Genomic DNA, 21,175 nt, shown 5'->3' with positions numbered 1-21,175 from the left:
ATTTTTTTCTGGGTGGCCGTTAGTTCTACTATGACCTTTTTCAAAGTTACCTATCCATGAATTACCGGACACCTGTATATTGGATAATATAGTTTAGTTTAAATATCTTTTGTGTATAATTTATTAATTTTTAAATTGTAAATCTACCTTCGTAACAAAAATGTTGAGTAATCAAAGAATGGTAGCACTGAAAGTATTTTTTTATTATTGATGTTAAAGTTATGTTCTTCTCCAGATTCGGATCAAAGTTTATAAAGTCAGTATAAGATATAGGTACCTACCTAGTCTTGCCATATATCTATATTGTAACAAACATTTTTTTTTTTATTGGCAATAAACGTTTTTAAGGTATCCTAGGCAATTAAAGCCCACTTAATTTCAATTCAATATATTATTTAATCATATGATTGAATTAAAAAGCTTTTTAGAAAAATAGTTTTATTGTAAAAACAAGAATACAAACAACTATACATTATGTACTACCAGTCTTCTAAAACCATTATAACTATAAATTAAAAAATTAAAAAACCCCAGATTTTTTTCATGCCTTTTATAGATTGGCTAGTTAGGTTAAGCCGTTCTAATATTCCCACCGCCAACTTCCTCATCACACGAAGCTATTCAAGTAAATTTCCACTCCTCCCTTCACTTTCACCCCCTACAATTTTTTAACGGCTCTTACCGCTTTCATCAACCATGTCTAAGAACTAAATGGAAATCACTCCATCCGTTCGGGAGTTATGATGCCACGGACAGATAGACACACACACACACAGACAAGTCACACTTATAACACCCCAATATTTGCGTCGGGGGTTAAAAATAAAGATTTTTTGAATAGCCTGTTATGGACGTTTTTGAACATATAGTTTTTAGTAACGCCTATTGTCTAATACGTAATATCTTTATGCATATTAAATTGTCTTTTTTAGATAGCATTATAATTACCATTATATGAACTACGGATACTAAAATATCTGTATTTTGTAACACGTTCAACATATATCTCGTACTTTCTACCTAATCATCTTTCACAAAACATATCTCACTTCTAACATGTTTTATAACTATAAAAGATCAACTTCCAAAGGATTTTTAATAAAAATATAGATTATCTTAGAATGCTTATTGTGCGCTATTCAACGTAGATGGCTTAACACGCCCCAGAACAGTACGTGAATGAAAACCATTTTTTTCGTCAGGGAAACCAATCGGGGTCGAAAAGGTCGACCCACCGGCTAGGTCCCCGCCGCACTGGGACTGCGCAAACGGGGTATGTGGTCCGCCGTAGAGCCCACTAAAAACCTGACGAGTGTCCAACCGCTTCCGCATGAAAGACCTGAAGTTAAGTAAATCAACATTATAGCTATAATGGTGTCTTCGGACCATGACTCCCCTCTTCTCTTACGGGTGAATGAGATAGATTCATTTCCCGGATCTGTAAAAATCAAATCATTATGATACCCTGTATAGATCTTCGCTTGTAATTGTCCATACAGGCTATTAACGCCCAAACCACATTTTACGGGGCGTTATTATCCGAACAGTACCTACCTCCTACAGGTACCTAGTTCTCATATTTTCACACATAATTACAAACAAATTAATCAAATCGTCAATGAAATCTATACTAATATTATAAAGCTGAAGAGTTTGTTTGTTTGATTGTTTGTTTGTTTGTTTGAACGCGCTAATCTCTGAAACCACTGGTCTGATTTCAAAAATTCTTTCAGTGTTAGATAGCCCATTTATCGAGGAAGGCTATATATTATCACGCTACGACCAATGGGAGCAGAATACCAGATACCATAAAAAATGTTACAAAGACGGGGAAAATTTTGACCAATTCTCTTATGTGACGCGAAGCAAAGTTGCGCGGGTCAGCTAGTATGAAATAAAGGTTAATAAAATATGTGCATTGCCGGCGTCCTTTTGGTGAGGTTCGCACCTGAGTACTCGATGGCGAGATGGCGAGATGGCGTGCGTTCCTATTCCGTTTATATTCTATGCGTGTGTGAAGTGTAACGTAACTCGCGCGGCATTGTCTCCGATTATTGGCATTCGGGCGTTATTACACATAGGGCGTTAAATGCCTCACCTACCTTACTTTTACAGTGTGTTAGTTTAATACATAAATATAAAACAGCTAAAAATACATATAAAAAGCTTATTCGAAGTGGTCTACATTGACTGCAATACAGTCCTTTGAACATTGAGGCCAGTTATCAACAGAAGCACGCACTCTTTCCATGGGGAAATTCTTCACTGCCAATCGTATGGATTGTTTTAGGGCCTCTAAATTATTATGGCGTTTAGAGCAAGCTGTACTCTCTAAAACTGACCATAAATCATAATCCAGCGAATTAAGATCAGGTCTAAAAAACTTGGACTTTTTGTTCTGGACTTTTAAAATTATAATGTATTTGGGATGTTTCTTCTTTAGAGTAAAGAAAATAATGTAGTAAAAATAAAACATTGTTATAATGTGAAACAATTCAGAATGCCGCCCCTAATGGTAAGGAGGACATAAGATAGTTACTTTATAAGCCATGAACTATGTCGACGAGGTACTGAAGAGTGGTAGAATAAAACAGAATAAATGTTATCAAGGAGTATATTAACAAGGAGGGCCAGTGCGGTGAGAGGGTGGTGGCGTTCTCTAGAGAGTGTTACAGCCTGGCTCGGATCCAGGCGTTGAATGACGTCACTCGGGCGAACCCTGCCGGCAGACCGACCTGGCACCCGCGCGTCGAGCCGAACGACGTGATACCAATCTGTGTACAAACAATTGTATTATAATACAACGTAACGAATCATGTTCCCTAATACAATAAACTCTTATATGTCATGAGTGTCATTACCAAAATACCACCGGTGGCAGAGGTGGCGAGAGGACCGCCGGAGTCTCCGCCGCAAGTGCTGACTCCACCGGCGCCGCTGGTACACAGGGTGGAGGCGATCACGTTGCCGCTGCCGTAGGTCTGCTGGCACACGGCGTTGGTGATCACTTGCAGCCTCACTTGCCTCTTGGCTTGGTTGTTAGTGATTGCACCCGCAGCTCCTGATCATATGCACCTTTATAATTATAAAATCGAGAAGCTATGTTGCCGCGCTAACTGCCACACGAGTTAAGTGCTCTCATAATAATGATGTTTTATGGTCGATGTTGTATCAATAGACAGCCCGCATTGTAAGTGACAGAGTAGTAGTAAATATCTCACCATCTGCAGTTCTACCGAAGCCGGCGGCGTGCGCCCACGTGCCGACGTAGTTGGCGCTGCCGCTGGCCAGAGCGATGTTACGGATCACGTCTGTAGCGAACCACAAGCGTTAGTAAGTGAGAGCGAGACACGAGAGAAGCATATCGCGGACACAGTGCTGCTGCGATACTGACTGTTGTAGCCGACCCAGTTGTGGTTGATGATGGCGACATCGTTGTTGAGGTTGACCGGGTTGTAGCTGCCGTGCACGGTCACACTGGAGGTGGTGGTGCGCACTCCGCCGGAGAACAGACGGTTTGAGCCGTGCACCACCACGAACTGACGCGCCTGGTTACGCTGGTCCCTCCAGCAGTGAGCAGCGGTCACGGAGCGTGTGTTGGTCAGCAGAGACGAGCCGCACACGGAAGTGCCGCCGTTGGTCAACGTGACCACTAGTCCTCCCTGTGGACGCACAATACATGACAAACTGACTCGTGTAATTGTATAGCTATATATCATTTTAAAAACTTTTGCAACTCCAAAATCAACTAAAAAAATGTAAGCAAATTATAATATAAACAATATTAAGCGCGAGCGTGAATGAGATGCTAAGATATAGATTCACATACCAGATGAGGGTGGGCGCCAGCATTCGCCGCGGAGCCGCCGACAATCCTGCTGCCGTCGAAGTCCATGGCCTGCTCGGCTTGCATGATGCGTGCCGCCTCCGGGATGCCCACATTCTCGTGGTAATTGTTCTCTATCGGCTCATAGGCCAGCGCCAGCGCCGCGAGTGCGAACACGATCAACAAGCTCTTCATCTTTGTCTACTAGTTGTGCTGTGGTACAGGTTCCTTCGCATCCACAACTTATATATTAGACTGCATCTATCTTATCACCCGAGATTAAGCGACATTTGCAAGTTTAAATCAACTTTGATAATTGTTTGTTATTTGTCCATCAGATAATTAACGTTCAATCAATCAATATGTCAAAGAACATGTTTTGTTAAATAATGGTCACTGTTCTGTGCTGTTCTTCGTTAGCTAGTCGTTGCAATTGCTTCTCGGAATTTGATCCTAAAAGCAACACAATAAGATTGTGCAAAAATGCGTACGATGATAAAGTAATGGCGAGGAGACATGGCATTCAATCAAATGATTTATTTCTCAACACTAGTTTTCAATATGTCGACACGTGCTAGACAAAATCATTTATTCCCATCGGCCATCTGCCACCTCTGAGCTTGCCACCGGGGCCGCGGGGTGGTGGTTGCCACTAATAAGTGACGTTTACCACCCAATAAGTCAATAGTACATAAAACAAATAGATCGACCTGGCCATCGCATGATTTGATTATTAGTATGTATCACAATACACAATACACAGCACGACGGGCCAACAACCGAAGCCTCACTAGAGTCCTCCCGAATATGATGATTGAGGTGAGTATCTTAAAGAAGTAAATGCTCCTGAAATTTTATTGGCGAATTTGTGTTTTCATGCGATTACCAAGTCGTACTATATGTTTTAAACGTAAAATATTTATTTGTTAATATTGACATGATAATAACTTATGTAATAACTTAAGACAGAAGGTCCTTTAAGTAGAGACTAAATAGATTAATAGACTTGGTATTATATAGATCTCACAACTTTTTACGGCGAGACTAGGGGTTTTTACAGAATGTTTTTGATGGCATCTCACTTCTTTATGTAGAGCGAACATAAGTCCAATTTGTATGGAAAGACGTTATTTTTTCATAATTCAACATATTTTCCTATGGCAATGTTGTTTAGTTTCATGGACTAAACACCCTTAAGTTATGCCTCATATAGTAGGTATATTTTCTACAGTAATAATGATTCATTAACTGCAAATGTAACCTTATACATTTATATGGGATTACAAAATTATTGTTGCAGTTGCTGTATTTAGAAAACTGGACCGAAATTAGAAAATATTTAGGATTTCCCATGATTAGGAAACCAGACCAAACCATAAAAATTCCAAATTTGAAGCTTCTATGTCTGCTAGAAGTACCTTAGACTTGATGATCGGTGAGTCAGTCAGTATTAATAATCAAATTGAAAGTCTGACAACCAGTCTTACCTAAGATATCGTTTTATGACCCAGGTTACTGTGTTGTGGAGGTCCGATAGGCAACCGCTGCATGACAAATACTGGTATTCAGCTACATCCGGTGAGACTAGAAGCCGACTCCAACATAGTTGGAAGAAAGGCAAGGCTGATATACAAACTGAAGTGATTATGCAATTTTATTTTGCAATGGGTTGAACCTTGTAAGTTGATAATTTTATATTGTTACTAGGTTTTACCCGCCACTTCGTCCGCCACGTAAATTTTGCCATGGGAATGCGTCATTTTCCCGGAGTAAAAAGTAGCCTATGTCCTTTTTCGGGTATCAAAAATCTCGATATCAAATTTCCTGCAAACTGGTTCGGCAGTTTAGGCGTGATTGAGTAACAGACAGACAGAGTTACTTTCGCATTTATAATAAGTAATTATTAGTATGGATAATCTATACTAATATTATAAAGCTGAAGAGATTGTTTGTTTGAACGCGCTAATCTCAGGAACTAAGTACTGGTCCGATTTGAAAAATTCTTTCAGTGTTAGATAGTCCATTTATCGACGAAGGCTATAGGAAAAATCTTGACCCATTCTCTCTTATGTGACGCAAGCGAAGTTGCGCGGGTCAGCTAGTTAATAATAATAGTATGGATTAAGTAAATAGTATAGTAAGGATATGAAGTATTCCGAATACCTACGTTACAGAACACTTGAGCTAGACTCGCACAGACGCGTGTGGAGAGCAGGCGCTGAACCACTCACAGTATGGAGCGGTCTCGACCACAGCGTCCACTCACGATATTGTTCAAATTCACCCCTCTAAAGAAACAACATTTTTGCGAAATTAATACTGAAACGTGTGTATATTATTGATTTTTTCAAAATACAAGATTCTTACCGGCTTCGATGTAGACAGTTCGTATTGAAACTGCAACCATTTGGTAAGCTTTCATGTTGTTACTTAATGGCCTTTGTTTATGAGGTTATCGTAACGTGTTCATGAAATCATGGCAATTAACGCGACTCAAGATTCTCACACTTTGTTAACAAATGAAACATTTGTAAGTAAGGTAAGGTATAATCTACATCTTCGCATCTGCGACTCTTTTCTTATTTTATTTTATTTTTTTATTTTATTTTAATCACGCTTGTGTTACCCGAAGGTGTAAGAGACCCGTGACCCGAACCAGAGTGTGCCAAATAGTTCCACGTTTCGCTATTATCAAATAGACAAATAGTCCTACTTATATGTTTTTCTCTACTTTTTATTAATAGTAATAAAAGAATACGAATTGTAGTGTATTTGGAAAATCTTTTCCTAGAGAGATTTAGATGGATGACGAAAGTGCATTCGATGATGAGCTCCTTCATTTTACTACTGGAAGCGTGAAAGTTCCTGTTAATACATTTTATTCGTGAATCATTTCTCGAAGTCAAGAGCCCATAGTTCGGCATTCAGGGATGCATCCCTGAATGCCGAACTATGGGCAGAGTACGCAGTCCACACATACACACAAGGTCTAACAAGCGACGTGGTCCCGATAACCGGACTTCAGTCATGGTCTCACCAGGGCCATCGCGCTCTTGTCAAATTTCATAATTATTGTTATGATAAGATAATAATATGGTGGCATTGAATCCCATAGAATATAAACCGCCTCGAATCCGCTTCGACCGCAAACACTGGCGGTTAACAAACAAACATGAAGAGCTTGTCGATAGTGATCGCGCTGGCGGCGCTGGCGCTGGCCGAGGAGCCGATCCAGTTGTACTACCACGAGAACGTGGGCATCGCGGAGGCGGCGCGCATCAAACGAGCCGAGCAGGCGCACGACTTCGACGGCAGCAGGATCGTCGGTGGCTCCGCCGCCGCCCTCGGCGCGTATCCGTTCTTGGTAAGCCCTTAACGTTTTTCGGACGGTCGCTTAACCTGTACCATGGACATTACACAACGTGTCGGTGGCGGCAGGTGGGCATGGTGATCACGCTGACGTCGGGCGGCACGTCGGTGTGCGGCTCGTCGATGGTGCGCAACACGCGCGCCGTGACGGCGGCGCACTGCTGGCGCGACGGGCGCAACCAGGCGCGCCAGTTCACCATGGTGTTCGGCTCGGCGCGCCTCTTCTCCGGCGGCACGCGCGTCGCCACCAGCCGCGTGGAGGTGCACGCCTCCTACAACTCCAACACGCTCGCCAACGACGTCGCCATCGTCGCCTTCGACCACGTCGCCTACACCAGTGAGTGTCGCTCCTGCTCGCTACCTTATCCCGCCTTCCCCGCTCGGAGCATTTTATTACATTTTAAATACTCTTTACAGACGTGATCCAGGCGGTGGCGCTGCCCGGCGGCTCGCTGCTCAGCAGCAACTTCGCGGGCACCTGGGCGCAGGCCGCTGGCTACGGCAGAACTAGTGACAGTCAGCTCTTCCTCTCTTTATTCTGAAAGCCTAAGTTTTGCGTGGCACTGTGGAGTGGTTGCGACGCGTTGTCGATCGTTGATCTGTAGCGTGATTGTGGTACAGGTGCGGGCATCTCGACGAACCAGGTGCAGAGCCACGTGTCGCTGCAAGTGCTGACGAACAGCGCGTGCCAGCAGTTCTTCGGCAACATCGTGGTGGGCTCGACGCTGTGCACGAGCGGCGCGGGCGGCGTGGGCACGTGCGGCGGCGACTCCGGCGGCCCGCTCGTCGTCACCAGCGGCGGCCAGCGCGTGCTCGTACGTCTCCCACTCCGCTTACCTTATCTACTGAACGATTTTACTCTTGCAACCTGAGAAATGCACATATTTTGTATCTACATAACTGTGCCTAAATATTTGTTGCGCACGGGAATCGAGCCCACATCGACAGGTGATTAACGAGCGACACGAACGTGTATATACATAATTCCGTCCTGCCATCGTCTACAAGTGCTAGCATCGTTGCATTCATAGATGATGTTCGTGAGGTGAATATGCGGAACAGTTACTGTGTCACTGTGATACAATCACGGTGGTGTGCGTCACTAATGAGGCTGTGTCGAGGTCGCTCTGACGCTGGGTGGTGTTTCAGATCGGAGTGACGTCGTTCGGCTCGTCGCGCGGGTGCCAGGTGGGCTGGCCGGCCGGGTTCGCGCGGGTCACCTCCTTCGCCTCATGGATACAGGCTCGGATCTGAGCCCACCGGCCCGCCCCCACGACGACTTCATCGCCAATATCGCTACATAATATACGTGTACCTCACACAAACCCATGCTGATTGTATTATTTTATTGAGAACACGGTTTTCCCAGATATAACATTCATTCATTCTCTCTACACGACCAAACCATCTCAGCATCCTTTTCTCAATCATTTTCATTGAATTTTCTTTCAAACCACAATTTATTTTACTATTTTGACCTCCGTGGCGCAGTGGTTTTGGTCACCACGCCGCTACCGTTGCGTCGGGAGGTCGTGCGTTCGATTTCAACAAGAACAATTTGTGCGATCCATCAATAATAAATTGTTCAATTTGTTGCAATTCTTAATGCGGGATTTGTCTTTAAAAAAAAAGAAGAGGAAATGGTCTTTTATCATACTATTCCTCCATATGACGCAATGAACGCGGTTCTGCATTTCTTAAGTATATTTACCTCTATAGTAACATGATACGTGATACGTTTACTGCCTGACTGTTATTCTGTATGGACTGGTGTACAAGACTTATGTCTCATATGTTAACGTGTGTGCCACGCGACACCACAGTGCCACAGTGCACATAAATGTTTAAAAACAACTCTAAACCGTTTATCTGTATTGTGATTTAATTTCCAGATACGAGTAATTTGCAGTTATCTGTTGTTAATGTTACAAGTTGGGAATTCCAAAGCGAGTAGTAGATATCATCGCAAAGCCGGAACGTGAACCAGTTGTAGGCCGCTAATGCAACGCTAATGAGCCATCCATCACGCGCTATCACTGCTATCACTGCTATCAGTGCTATCAGTGACAACACACACAACACACACAACACACACAACACACTCGACACGCTGCCACAACTACACCTGTACCGTGAGGCTTCGTTCACACGGCATTGTCCTGCACGCATTTTACCAGAACACGACTTTACGTATAAATTGTGACCAAATAGATCCATTCACACGACGATTGTACCAGGTACCTACTGCAAAAAAACGTGTACCGTTTATACGTTAACGCATACTCAACGGACTGGTCAAGCAAATCAAATCAAGCGAATCATAATTTCATCGTTTTAAGATTTCATAATTTTTCAAATGTGCACACACACGTTATCCCCAAAACCAAGCGCGGATCCATCAAACACTTACAATGACGTGTACTTGGTACTGTGACAACTGTGTTGACACTGCGGCTATTCGTTTTTACACGAGTGAAAATTGACCATATGAACACCCGGAACACAAAAACCGAGCAGGACAATGCCTTGTGAACGAAGCCTGATACAGCCTGATACCGCAGCGCACTATCTCACATAATCGCCTCGTAATCTGCGATCGCGCTGACTTTTTACTTCAAAACAGCACGACGGAAATACACTAGATGCTTCTTTATTTCATGTAAAACATGCTGTACTTAACCTGAGGCAGACCGCACATGCATCCCGCTGCTTTGCACTGGACATAGCTTCACAAGTACATTATTTAACATAGAGCTTCATCAAAGAGACATTGCTCGAAAAGACTCGAACCAGACTCCAGCGAGTGATTCCCCCTAATGCCTTCCCCCTCCGTCGTTCAGCGCGTCGTGGAAGCTTGCATCCGTCTGAATCCATTCCACCCCATTATACACCGCTGATGGTTTGTCGAGCCATAATATATATAATACTTGACAGCATATAAAATGTGATCATGAATTCGTATAGCACGTCAAGTGGTGAGGGCTTGACGCAGTCCGCCGCGACTGCTCGCCTCCGCCTCCACCACTCTCTGACCACACTTGAAACTGCGGGCTCGCTGTGCTGCGGAAGCGAACCCGACACGTCGTGGTCTCATACACTGCCGCTTGCCAGCAATATGATCGAGCCAACTACAAGTAGGACCCTAGTCCAATGGACAATGATGCTCTGTGCGGAGCGTGTGGGCTGTGTGGACAGTGTGGCGAGGCGAGCGTGACGTCACGCCTCGATTACATTCCAATGACAAGGATGGACAAATATCGATAATTTATCTGTTCATGTATTTAATTATTACAATTTAGCGATTGATAGTAATCAGCGGCGCGGGCGCGTGATGGAGTGGCCACCGCTGATAGTGCTGATACTGTCACACTATCTGCGACTAATTACTAACACTCCTGCATATACACCCATACACTCACACATGGACACTCTCTCATTTAATTTGTGTAATGTAAATAGCATATAACAAACTATGCATTTATAAGTTTATAAAACGTTAACCTGGAATGACAGAAAGAAAAAATTGTGGTTTATGCGGTTTCAGTCGTATCTTCGGTATGCTACATGCTACATAGCAGGTACGCGAACGTCAGCAGAAGCGTTTGAAAAATTATGTAAGTTTACGTGAGCGTTTCAAAAATGATGCAACGGACGCCACCAGCCGCGAGTAGTCTGCGGGGTCGTGCGCGAGCCGCGTCACGTTGTTGCCGGTGAGGTCGACGTGGATCACGGGCCTCGCGTGAAACTCCAGCCCCGCGTACTGCGGGAAGGGTGCGGGGCGGAGAACTGTTCCGTGAGCCGCGTGAGGCGGGTGGCGCCGAGCTCGAGCCGCGCGAGGGACGACATGCCCTGGCGCCAGTCGCGACAGATGCAGCTCGACCACTCGAAATAGACCTCGCAGCGGAGAAGTGCCATCAATATGATACACTTTGTTATCAAACACGTAATCCCAAATGATAATGTAGAAGTTTTCTTTCAATCCTATAAATCTATAGTTATGCTTAGGTACTTATAATAAATCTGTAGAGATGTCAATTCTGTACATTGAATATATACTTATTTAAAAATAAACCAATGGGGGATGTTAAGAAACAGTTACTCCGAATCTGTGATTTATAATTTTTTTTCTGTCTGCCTGTCTGTCGTCCGTCTGGATGTTACCGCGTCACGTAAAAACTACCGAATAGAATGCACTGGAATTTGATATAGACGTAGAATAAGTAGTGGAGCAACTTATAGGATACTTTTTATCGCATAGATTTCTAGAAAATTTAAGAAAATAAGTAGAAATCGTTCGAACCTACGTTTCCCTAAAGAGACCATAGATGGCGTTGCAATCCATTTCACAACATTCGCAATAGGCCCAGCGCAGACAGAGCGGAATAACCTCGCACCAACTACTGTTGTTCGCACCAACCAATAGATGGCAATCCGATGGATGGAAATCCGCAACACAGCATTTTTTGCCTAATTAATTTGTTTTGATTGCTTTATTGGAAAAAATAATGAAGAGCAATAAAACAGGCAATTCATTTATAAACTTTCAAACATAGACGATGTATATATTTGAGATTTTTCATCACAAGATTTTTGCATAACGCAACTCTCTCCAGGAAATCCTAGATGGCAAACCAAGCAATTTCGTTTGTTCGCCGCAACTAACGAATGGCTTTATAGTTCGTAACACATTATGAAAATAAATTGGATAGCTATGAAATAGACTGTGTGGTCCTATGCATTTATAAGTTTTAAAAATAAACAAAGGATGATTTTTTTAAAAGTCTTCTTACGGTTTACACGATTTCGGACGAACCATCGCAAGTACTTCAACATTATTACGCGTGTGTAGTGTTCCAGCGCAGATAGGTCTGTCTATTCAATCGGTATATTCTGTACCCGTCTGGCCTAGATCCAGACGGATAAGCAATATATCAATCTATAATAATGTATTATATTTTATCGTATATCGCGGATGCAAGTGTTAGTTAACCGCTTTACGCTGTAAACTGGTATCGATGCAGACGAGAGCAGAAAAGAAGGTAACCACAGGAAATCAAGCCTGCCTGAGCCTGTGTCATATTGTGTGCCCATCGGGTCGCTTTTGTAAGCAACCATTAGATGACAATAAAGTTGTTTGCATATTTATGTGTAGGTGCATCCAGTGCTTTGCAATTCGTCTGCTCAAACGTATAAATAAGCATAACAGTATGAAACTCACGCGAGCGCAGCCGCACGGGTCAGGCAGTACTTAATATGAAGATGGGTGTGTCTGTATGAGTGTGTGAGAGACGTGCGCGGTCGATGGGCGGACACGTGTCACCGAGCGCGTTGTCGTCGAGGTGCAGCTCCTGCAGCGAGGTCACGCCGCCGCGCGCACTGACCACAGATGGCTGCTCCGAGCGAACTACTCCCTGCAAGTGACTCGAACGAGTGACTGCACTTGCTAACACCTCACAATAAACCCGTTTATTATCTTAAATTCCAAAATCCAGATAGTAAGTTCACTACTTTACTTACAAAATTTGCGCGCCTGCGCCTGCGCCTGCGTCACGCGCAACTCCACGTCGAAGCGCAGCAAAGCGCCGTTGTCCACCGGCAAATTTCCCCAACATTGGATTTAAAATTGACCGAGATTAGAAAACGAGTCGTAGGTACTTAGATCATTGTATCTGTAAGTACGAGACGATTGTGGAATAAATATATTAGGTAGGTATATTTATATACACATATGTTACAATCAAAACTAGGCTAGCAAAATCGACTGAACTCGCTGCTCAATATCGATAGGTTAGGTAAAAAGGCTAAGGCGGGAGCGAGCGAAGCGAGAAGTGAGAACCTAAATACCTACTTACTTTCATATAATTAATTATAGAGCAAACATTTGATACTTCGCTGGAACTGATTTAGAATAACTGTTACAGCTGGCATTTTATCCTTTATGTCCTGTTGTCTATAATACGCAAGTGTTATTTATACACAGCCTACATATAGGTACTTAGGTATTATAAGTAATTTCCTCATGTAAATGCACAATAATATTGTGTGCGGTCATTCTTTGTAAACAATATCCTCAGTGGCGTGCAGTGGCAATTTCTGAAGAAATTGTTTAGGATCCCTTTCACGCACTCTACACCCGCTTTTGGAGTATTCTTTGAGCGGACTGTTGCGTGCACACTAGCCGCCTTGCGTGGCCTCGCTCGAACTAATGTTAGAATCAAATTTACAACGAAATTAAGAAATAAAAAAAATAGCCTCTATCTAAACCCATTCATTTTACTATGGCATAGTAGAAAGAGAGAAAGAAAGATTATAACCTCAACTGATTAGAGTGATTAGAATAACGTAAGTAGCATAATAATCAAATTTCGGTTAAAAATCTCCAAAGCATAGGTTTGCCCAGCTAAGGCATAAAACGTAATGATAGTGCGATTTAATATTGCCAGCGGTGGAGCGGTTTCTTCCGATTGTCGCTGTTTTCCGCGTGGTAATGAGATATTTTCCCCGGGTAAAAAGTAGCCTATGTCCTTTCTCGGGTATCAAAATATCTCCATACCAAATTTCATGCAAATTGGTTCAGTAGTTTAGGCGTGATTGAGTAGCAGACAGACAGACAGACAGAGTTACTTTCGCATTTATAATATTACTAGAGGCCACCCGCGACTTCGTCCGCGTGGAAACCCTTCCCGTGTAAATCCTGATCCCTCGGGAACTCCGGGGTAAAAAGCCTATGTGTTATTCTGGGTCTTCAGCTACCTATATACTAAATTTCATCCTAATCTGTTGAGTAGTATATGCGTGAAGAGTAACAAAAATCCATACATATATACTCACAAACTTTAGTCTACCAAATTTCATCAAAGTTTTTCAATAGTTCTTGTGTGAAGATAGTTTGAAAGAAATAATCATGAGGAATGACATGTAGTCTAACAGTTTTTTTAACACAGCTCTTTATAGAATGTTGCATTTAAGTTAGTAAAAACTTTGTATGATACGTTTGTGGGGTTTTCTCTAAAACTACTAATTTATTTTACGATTTTTTTTACTAATACAAAGCTTAATTATTCCTTAACAACAAAATATGCTTTTTTTTCGCGAAAAATATTCTCAAAATTATTTATATCTCTTAATATAACGAAGTCGCGCTAAGGCATATCCGCCATTAATACAGTTGCCATGACAACGGACTTTTGTTAATTGAATGTCATTATAATATTGATTATCCGCGACTTCGTTCGCCACCTGAATTTTCCCGGGTAATGCGTCATTTTCCCGGGGTAAAAAGTAGCCTATGTCCTTTCTCGGGTATCAAAATATCTCCATACCAAATTTCATGCAAATTGGTTCAGTAGTTTAGGCGTGATTGAGTAGCAGACAGACAGACAGACAGACAGACAGACAGAGTTACTTTCGCATTTATAATATTAGTATGGATGAATTACTGTGTTAATTGTTTTTCTCACCATTTTAATAAAATTATTGTTTGAGTAACATAAAAAGTAGATCGAGATATTACGGTTTCTGTGATGTAAATAAAATTGTCAAGATCTGATAACTTTAATACGACGCATCACGCAGGTAAAGCTATCGAGTACTGAAATTGTACATTTAATCGTCTACAAAGGTTCATTACCAAAAGCTACCCAGTACCGGCGACGTCTCTCGCGTAACACTCGAGGCGGCGCTCCGAACGTCGTTCAACGAAGACGACGCGCTCAGTTAGCGAAGATAGTTTCCGAACTCGTCCAAATCACTCGAAGAGTGCGAGCGACGTCGAAGCCCGCCGCGCCCGTCCGCTCGTAGCGCCGCAGCAGCGCCGGCTCGCCGCCGCCCGCCGCCGCGCTCAGCACCGGCGCGCCCGCCTCCCGCAGCGCCGCCGCCGCCGCCGCCAGCGGCGCGCCCGCCACCAGCGCCGCCCCGCCCAGCAGCGGCGCCGCCAGCTCCCACGCCGCGCCGCGCTCCAGCGCGAACACCGCGGCGCTCGGCGCCTCCACGCCCAGCGCCACGCCGCGCGCGCCCGCCTGCAGCGCGGCGCCCGGGGCCCGCGCCCGCCGCGCCGCGCGCCCCGCCCCCTCCCCCGCCGCGCCCGCCAGCGCCGCGCCCAGCCTGGCGCGCCTCTCGGCCGCGTCCAGGCGCAGCCAGCGCTCCCGCAGCGCGCGCAGCTCGGCCGCCGCGCCCGCGTCCAGGCGCACGGCGACGGGGCGCAGCGGCGCGGCGCCCGAGTAGATCGCCTCGGACAGCTCGGGCGGGCCGCCGAAGACGCCGTAGCCGTTGACCCAGACGACGGGCGCGGCGAGCCCGTGCGCGAACAGGTTGACCCGCGCCACGTCGGCGGCCCACAGCGACACGTAGTGCGGCGCGAGGCGGCGCAGCAGCGCCAGCGCCTCCTTGTCGCTGCGGTAGGCCTCGACGGGCACGCGCTCCGCCTCGCCCGCCTCGCCCCCCGTCCTCTCCTCCCCGTCGCCTTCCGCGTAGAAGGCGCGGCCCGCGACGCCCGGGGGCCCTCTCCGTGCGACCGCTCGTTTAAATTGCTCGAAAACGTTCTCTTGCACTAGTACTCTGCGCAGTTTCCACGGCACCTGCGGCGTAAACGTGTTCCGTTAGCGAAAGCGTGTCCGCCGCGGTGGCGAGTAGTCGAGTGTGGTCGAGTGTCGTGGAGTGTAGCGCGGTGTACGCACGTGGGACGAGGAGGCTCGCAGCGCGTCGGCGGCGGACTCGACGTCGGCGAGGCCGCACACCACGCCCACGGCGCCCGCCGGCACCTCGTCTGCGACACAACACGGCGCGTCAGACACACTGTACACTGCTCATTGCTTACAGAGAACTAAACGTCATATCCACCGCTTACCGTCCGCCGGCTGATCCAGCTCCTCCACGAAGTGTACTGTGACGTTCAACCTGCAAATTGTTATTAGAACTTTGCGTTAGTTCAAGATCAAATAATGCAAAGCGGTGAGAGATCAATCAATACATGTCGCGCGTCTGCCTCTGTGGCGCGGTCGGTAGTGTATACGACTGCCGCGCAAGAGGTCTCGGGTTCGAATCCCAGGTCGGGCCAAAAAGTCTTTTCTGAAATTTCGTGTTAAGAATTTCTCCGAAATTGCCCGGACTTAGGAAGTTGAGGTTGTAGACCTCCGTGCCCCGGAGAGCACGTAAAGCCGTCAGTCCTGTGCTGACTTCCTGCTGACTTGTGAGTCCTGCAGATCTTTCACAGGTCGTGTCGGTTATGCGTCCCACCGGGCCATGAGAGTGAAGGAATAGAAGTTTACATGTGTATTGTACACACACTTGGACACCATAAACAAAGTCCTGTACCTCTGGCCAATTTTAATGAAACTGACCGCTGTAGCGGGATATCGGCTAGACATTCATTATTATTATGTGTCGCGTGCTGGACGGACTGGTCCTACTTGTATTGTGCTAAGACTGAAGGCGCAGTGCTGGTGAGTTACATACAGTGGCTGGCCAGACCCTCACGGAGCTGATGGATCCTGAGAAGTATTTGTGGAGTCATTTATCACCTATTCCTTGGTTATGTAATCGAACCCACGTCAATCGACGAAAAGGATGCCGTGGCGGCCACCTTCACCATACGAACCCCCTCAGATTACTAGCCATGATTGGCAAATGTCAAGATACATGGTGTGAGTGGATCGAACTACACTCAGTGATACGTTCGGCTCTAGAGATGAAAGGATGAATGAGACTCTCTGCGTGAGAGGTGTGAGAGGTGTGAGAGGTGACTGACCCCGCGCGGCGGCACAGCGCGGCGAACAGGTGGCACACGGGCGCGGCGAGGCGCGCGGCGCGCAGCCCGCAGCGGCCCGCCAGCAGCAGCAGGCGCGCCGCGTGCCCCAGCGCCAGCAGCGGCGACGCGGCGCCCAGCGCGCGCCACGCCACCACCTCCACGCCTGCCGGCACACTCACTAAACTCACTACGCCGCTCGACCCCACTACCCCACTACCCCACTACCCACCGAGCGTGTCACAACACTGACAACATTCAATATAATCACCACTTTCGAGTGGGATTTTCCTTTCTCATCTATGTTAGAAAATGATCACCCTGAATTTCATTTAAATCTTTGAAGTTTTAGAATGACAGAATAACCAACATATGAGTACCTATGTATGTTTTATAGAATAACAGACGTGTACCTAAGTACTTATATTTGTTATTTTGTCATGTCATACAAAAACTTGATATTATGTTGCATTATATGAGATTAACGACACATAATTGTATGAGCAGTGTGCCCAGTGCTGCAGTGCTGAAGGGTACTGAGAGCCTAGTTGTACTCACCCGTCAAGGTGATGTCACACTGCTGTGACATATGGTGCATTTGTTGAATTATGATGTGCACTTGAGTTTCAGTGTCTTCAAGGGGAATCTTTCTACTGAGATAGTCTAGTTGTGCAAACAATTTGATATTGCGTTTCAATTGGTCAGCCAAATCAATGAGTTTCAAGTCAATATCCTTGACTGAGTCTTCATCCCTGCTCGCAGGAGACATGTTATATTCTGTATCTTCCACATTATTCACAAAGTTTTCTCCATCAAAGTAAGTGTTATGTGACCCAACTGCTTCATATACTTCACATAATTTTGATTTTTGTAAATAATCCTGAAAGAAATGCATCACTTTATTTACTCAAAATTATTCACAGAATTGTACAACATTGTTATATAACACAACACTAAGTTAGTAATAAACTTAACTGGAGATATGCTTTGCCTGTATTGATAATATGACAATGTTAAATGTTATAAAAGAATATCTGTGAATGCTGCAGTTACGCCTGGCATCTAACTTGTTGAAGCTTCTGCTCAAAACCACCCGCTGTAATACACTGAGACACTGAGACAGCAGCACAGAGCCCACATGTGATGTCGTGTCATGTCTATGTGTTCCTTCCAACACACTGTGTAAGTGTCACAGTACTCTATACACTTACATACGGTGTGTGGATGTCAGGCATACACATGACACAACACAAACAGAGAGACTTGAACAGTCAAAACCTACATATTATGTTACCACCAGGCTTCTATGTCACTCCTTTGTCTTGTTTTTCCCCCTTTTGTGTAGTATCCTCACTTTATAGCAATTACTAATAAAATGTACATCAGTGATTGTCTCCATTGTAAATACTACATCAAGCAAAAAGTACTTAAAAAAATAACACATATATCAGACTGTGTTATCTTAACAATATCATGTTCCCTAATAATAATATGAGGCACATGGTGGGCATGGTCTACACACATAGAGAGACGCCACTGCTCACAGTTGGTAACAGTGTTATCACTGAATGTACTCGGTCAGTCTTACCTCGGCGAGACTCGTGTCCACCGTCACTACATCAAACTCCAGCTCCATATTGTTGAACCACTATGTGCAATATTATTGATAATCTGCGATGCGCTCGCGCCGACGAACCGCCAACTGATCTACTACTACTAACACTATTATATTACAGTAGTAAGTAAGGAACGAGTAGGTACACTGCCGACTTGCTGCAGTGGCCACTTCACTCGATCGCGCTCAGTTACTTGGTTACTTGAGTGTCAACGGTCACAGGCCACCCGAGATCGGCGCTATTATCACTCTTATCATTTATTACAATATATCACACGTTTTGACAATACAGTTGTTATCATACTGTTTAGCGTAACGCAAAGATAACTTTTAAAAATAATAATTTGATGATCTCGCTGACACACCGTTTAAGACCGTATTTGATAGATTATTTAATAATTTGTCGAGTCCTGACGAGTTTAATAATAATTGTAAGATTGATCATAGTGACAGGATGGTGGATTATTTTAGTCATGATATTATGATCTCCCTCCGAACAACAACTACAACTCAAAATACTCAAATGTAATTATTAAATATAACAATGACAAGCAACAACATAACGTCGTCTCTTTATGTACCTAATATTTTGAACGCTAATCGCTAATGTCAATGACATGGACGCATGGACGTATTGTAAGGGTTGCCATCCGTCCGGGTTTCCCTGGATTTGTCCTAGTTTAGAGGGCATCCGGGGAGCGTCCGAGGAAGGTTTCATTTGTAGACCGGGTTTTAAAAAATTAATAAATATAAAAAATTGGGCCGCCTGCGAGACACGCACTACGCTCGCACACCACGATCAACCGACGAACCAAGTATATTCAGCGTTCCCCCACTCCTCCCGTCGCGGTTGCTCTTCTTGTTGACATGTACGGCTTTCGGACTCTAAAATCCGGGGTTTTCACGTATCTTATCCGGTTTTCTAAATTTTAAAGATGGCAACCCTACGTATTATACTAACAGGACTGAGCAGGAGCACTCTCAAAGTATTATCACAATAATAGAAATCATAAGGTTTACTTTGGGAAATGAATTTTAACAGAGGCAAAACGAGATGAGAGAGATAGCCACCATCGAGGCGTCTGTCCCTTTTTCATAATCATAATCATTTATTTCGAACTTGCCAAATGATACCTACAATTATTTACGGTAGTAATAAACATTTTGTCGATCGCAGAAATATTGTGGACAAAAGTTTGGCTAAATTTTAAATTAAACGAATTTTATCTGTATGGCAACAAAAAACAAAGATAGGTACCTAAACATTTTTTAAATTAAATTAGGTACCTAGGTACCTATTGTTAAAGTCTATTTCATTTAGAATAGATAGAATACACTCATACTATTTTCAACAAATCAGATAAATAAATATATTTTTTAATGTCTAATTAATCTCAGAAGCTAACAATAACGCTTGATTATGTTCAAATCATATATAAAACATGCGTTTTACATATTAAATAAATGAAAAAAGGCATAGAAAAACAATAACCTAAAATTAAATGCATGAAACGAAACGTTCAATACTAGAGATTGAAAGGTAGGGTAGTGATTGTCAAAAAAAAAAATCGTTTCGGCCATCTTGTGAATCACGTCGTTGTTTGGTTTGTATCTTCCTGTTCGTCAATCGAAACAGATTGCGAATAAATGTATGAATAGTATAATACTACCTTAAAACATTATTTATTCACTCAAGCGAAAATTAATATCGTTAATAAGTACCTAGTTCAAAGTTTTTATCGATTATCGAGATCGACTACATTATAACCGCAATCGTACTCTATAATCGACTCTCACGAATTATAGTCCATTTCATTAAGGATGGGTATGGATACATAATTATGTGTCTGTCGCCAACTTGTTGTCGGGAGAAGAGCGCGGCGCTGTGTGACGTCACGAGGCATGTCTAATTGTCTAAGCACGTCCCGCTATTTGATAAGGGAACTTTATTAGCTGGAACTTACTTTATTTGCTGTACGTGTGTACACGCCGCTATCACTAACCACCTCCAAAATCAACCTTATCGCATCAGACATAGGGGACAAGTATAAATGGAATCTAGCAGTTTTCTTTCACTATCGTATGTTTAACGGGACCTTACCAATATAAACCTTATGTCGTGAGAATAAGGTTTAAATGTATCTAACATTTGAATGCCCGAATATCGAAACATCTGAAAATTCCAACACTCGAGTGTCCGAGCATCTGAACGTTCAAACACGAGAACACGTTAACATACGAACATCTGATCATCCGAATACACAAACAATAACCGAGTATTGGTACTTCCGCGTACCACAACAATACCACACCTACACCCAAACATCTGAATATTCGAACCCCCTAATATACAAACTTCTGTGAATATCCAAATGAATAGATATTTGACTAGCCGCAATATCCGAGTATCCCCAAACTCATTCAACCATCGAACATCCAGACGTCAAATATCTTATGTACAAATACGCCATCATCCTAAAATCGAAACATACGAACATTAAAAAAAAAAAACCGAACGACGACAAACAAATGAACGAAGTGCACAAAGTGAACGAATGGAACGAAATGAACGAAGTGAACGAAAGAAGAAAAAAAAACTGATATAAGTGTAATATGAATGAAT

At 43.9% G+C, this 21,175-nt stretch overlaps 3 protein-coding genes across 3 annotated transcripts; 1 reads left to right on the top strand and 2 right to left on the bottom strand.

Annotated features, from left to right (window-relative positions):
• Positions 1-2,640: 2,640 nt before the first annotated feature.
• On the bottom strand, positions 2,641-4,071 carry LOC142977241 (collagenase-like). Its single transcript, XM_076121017.1, has 5 exons — positions 3,830-4,071; positions 3,395-3,662; positions 3,222-3,311; positions 2,862-3,061; positions 2,641-2,774 (listed from the first exon to the last, which is right to left on the bottom strand). The coding sequence occupies exons 1-5, from the start codon at positions 4,019-4,021 to the stop codon at positions 2,670-2,672; spliced, it is 855 nt and encodes a 284-aa protein (XP_075977132.1). The 5' UTR covers positions 4,022-4,071; the 3' UTR covers positions 2,641-2,669.
• A 2,405-nt stretch (positions 4,072-6,476) lies between these two features.
• On the top strand, positions 6,477-8,643 carry LOC142977012 (collagenase-like). Its single transcript, XM_076120678.1, has 5 exons — positions 6,477-7,190; positions 7,265-7,532; positions 7,613-7,711; positions 7,817-8,010; positions 8,345-8,643. Exons 1-5 carry the CDS (start codon positions 6,999-7,001, stop codon positions 8,447-8,449), a joined length of 858 nt encoding a protein of 285 aa, XP_075976793.1. The 5' UTR covers positions 6,477-6,998; the 3' UTR covers positions 8,450-8,643.
• Positions 8,644-14,907: 6,264 nt separating this feature from the next.
• On the bottom strand, positions 14,908-19,324 carry LOC142977356 (uncharacterized). The gene is made up of 6 exons (XM_076121233.1): positions 18,526-19,324; positions 17,496-17,817; positions 16,941-17,103; positions 16,041-16,090; positions 15,871-15,959; positions 14,908-15,771 (listed from the first exon to the last, which is right to left on the bottom strand). Exons 1-6 carry the CDS (start codon positions 18,571-18,573, stop codon positions 14,908-14,910), a joined length of 1,536 nt encoding a protein of 511 aa, XP_075977348.1. The 5' UTR covers positions 18,574-19,324.
• Between the last annotated feature and the right edge of the window lie 1,851 nt (positions 19,325-21,175).

Source organism: Anticarsia gemmatalis, chromosome 12, assembly GCF_050436995.1.
Source record: "Anticarsia gemmatalis isolate Benzon Research Colony breed Stoneville strain chromosome 12, ilAntGemm2 primary, whole genome shotgun sequence".
Lineage (NCBI taxonomy): Eukaryota > Metazoa > Arthropoda > Insecta > Lepidoptera > Erebidae > Anticarsia > Anticarsia gemmatalis.
Note: the sequence above shows the minus strand (reverse complement) of the source record. Positions and strands in the feature narration are given on the sequence as shown.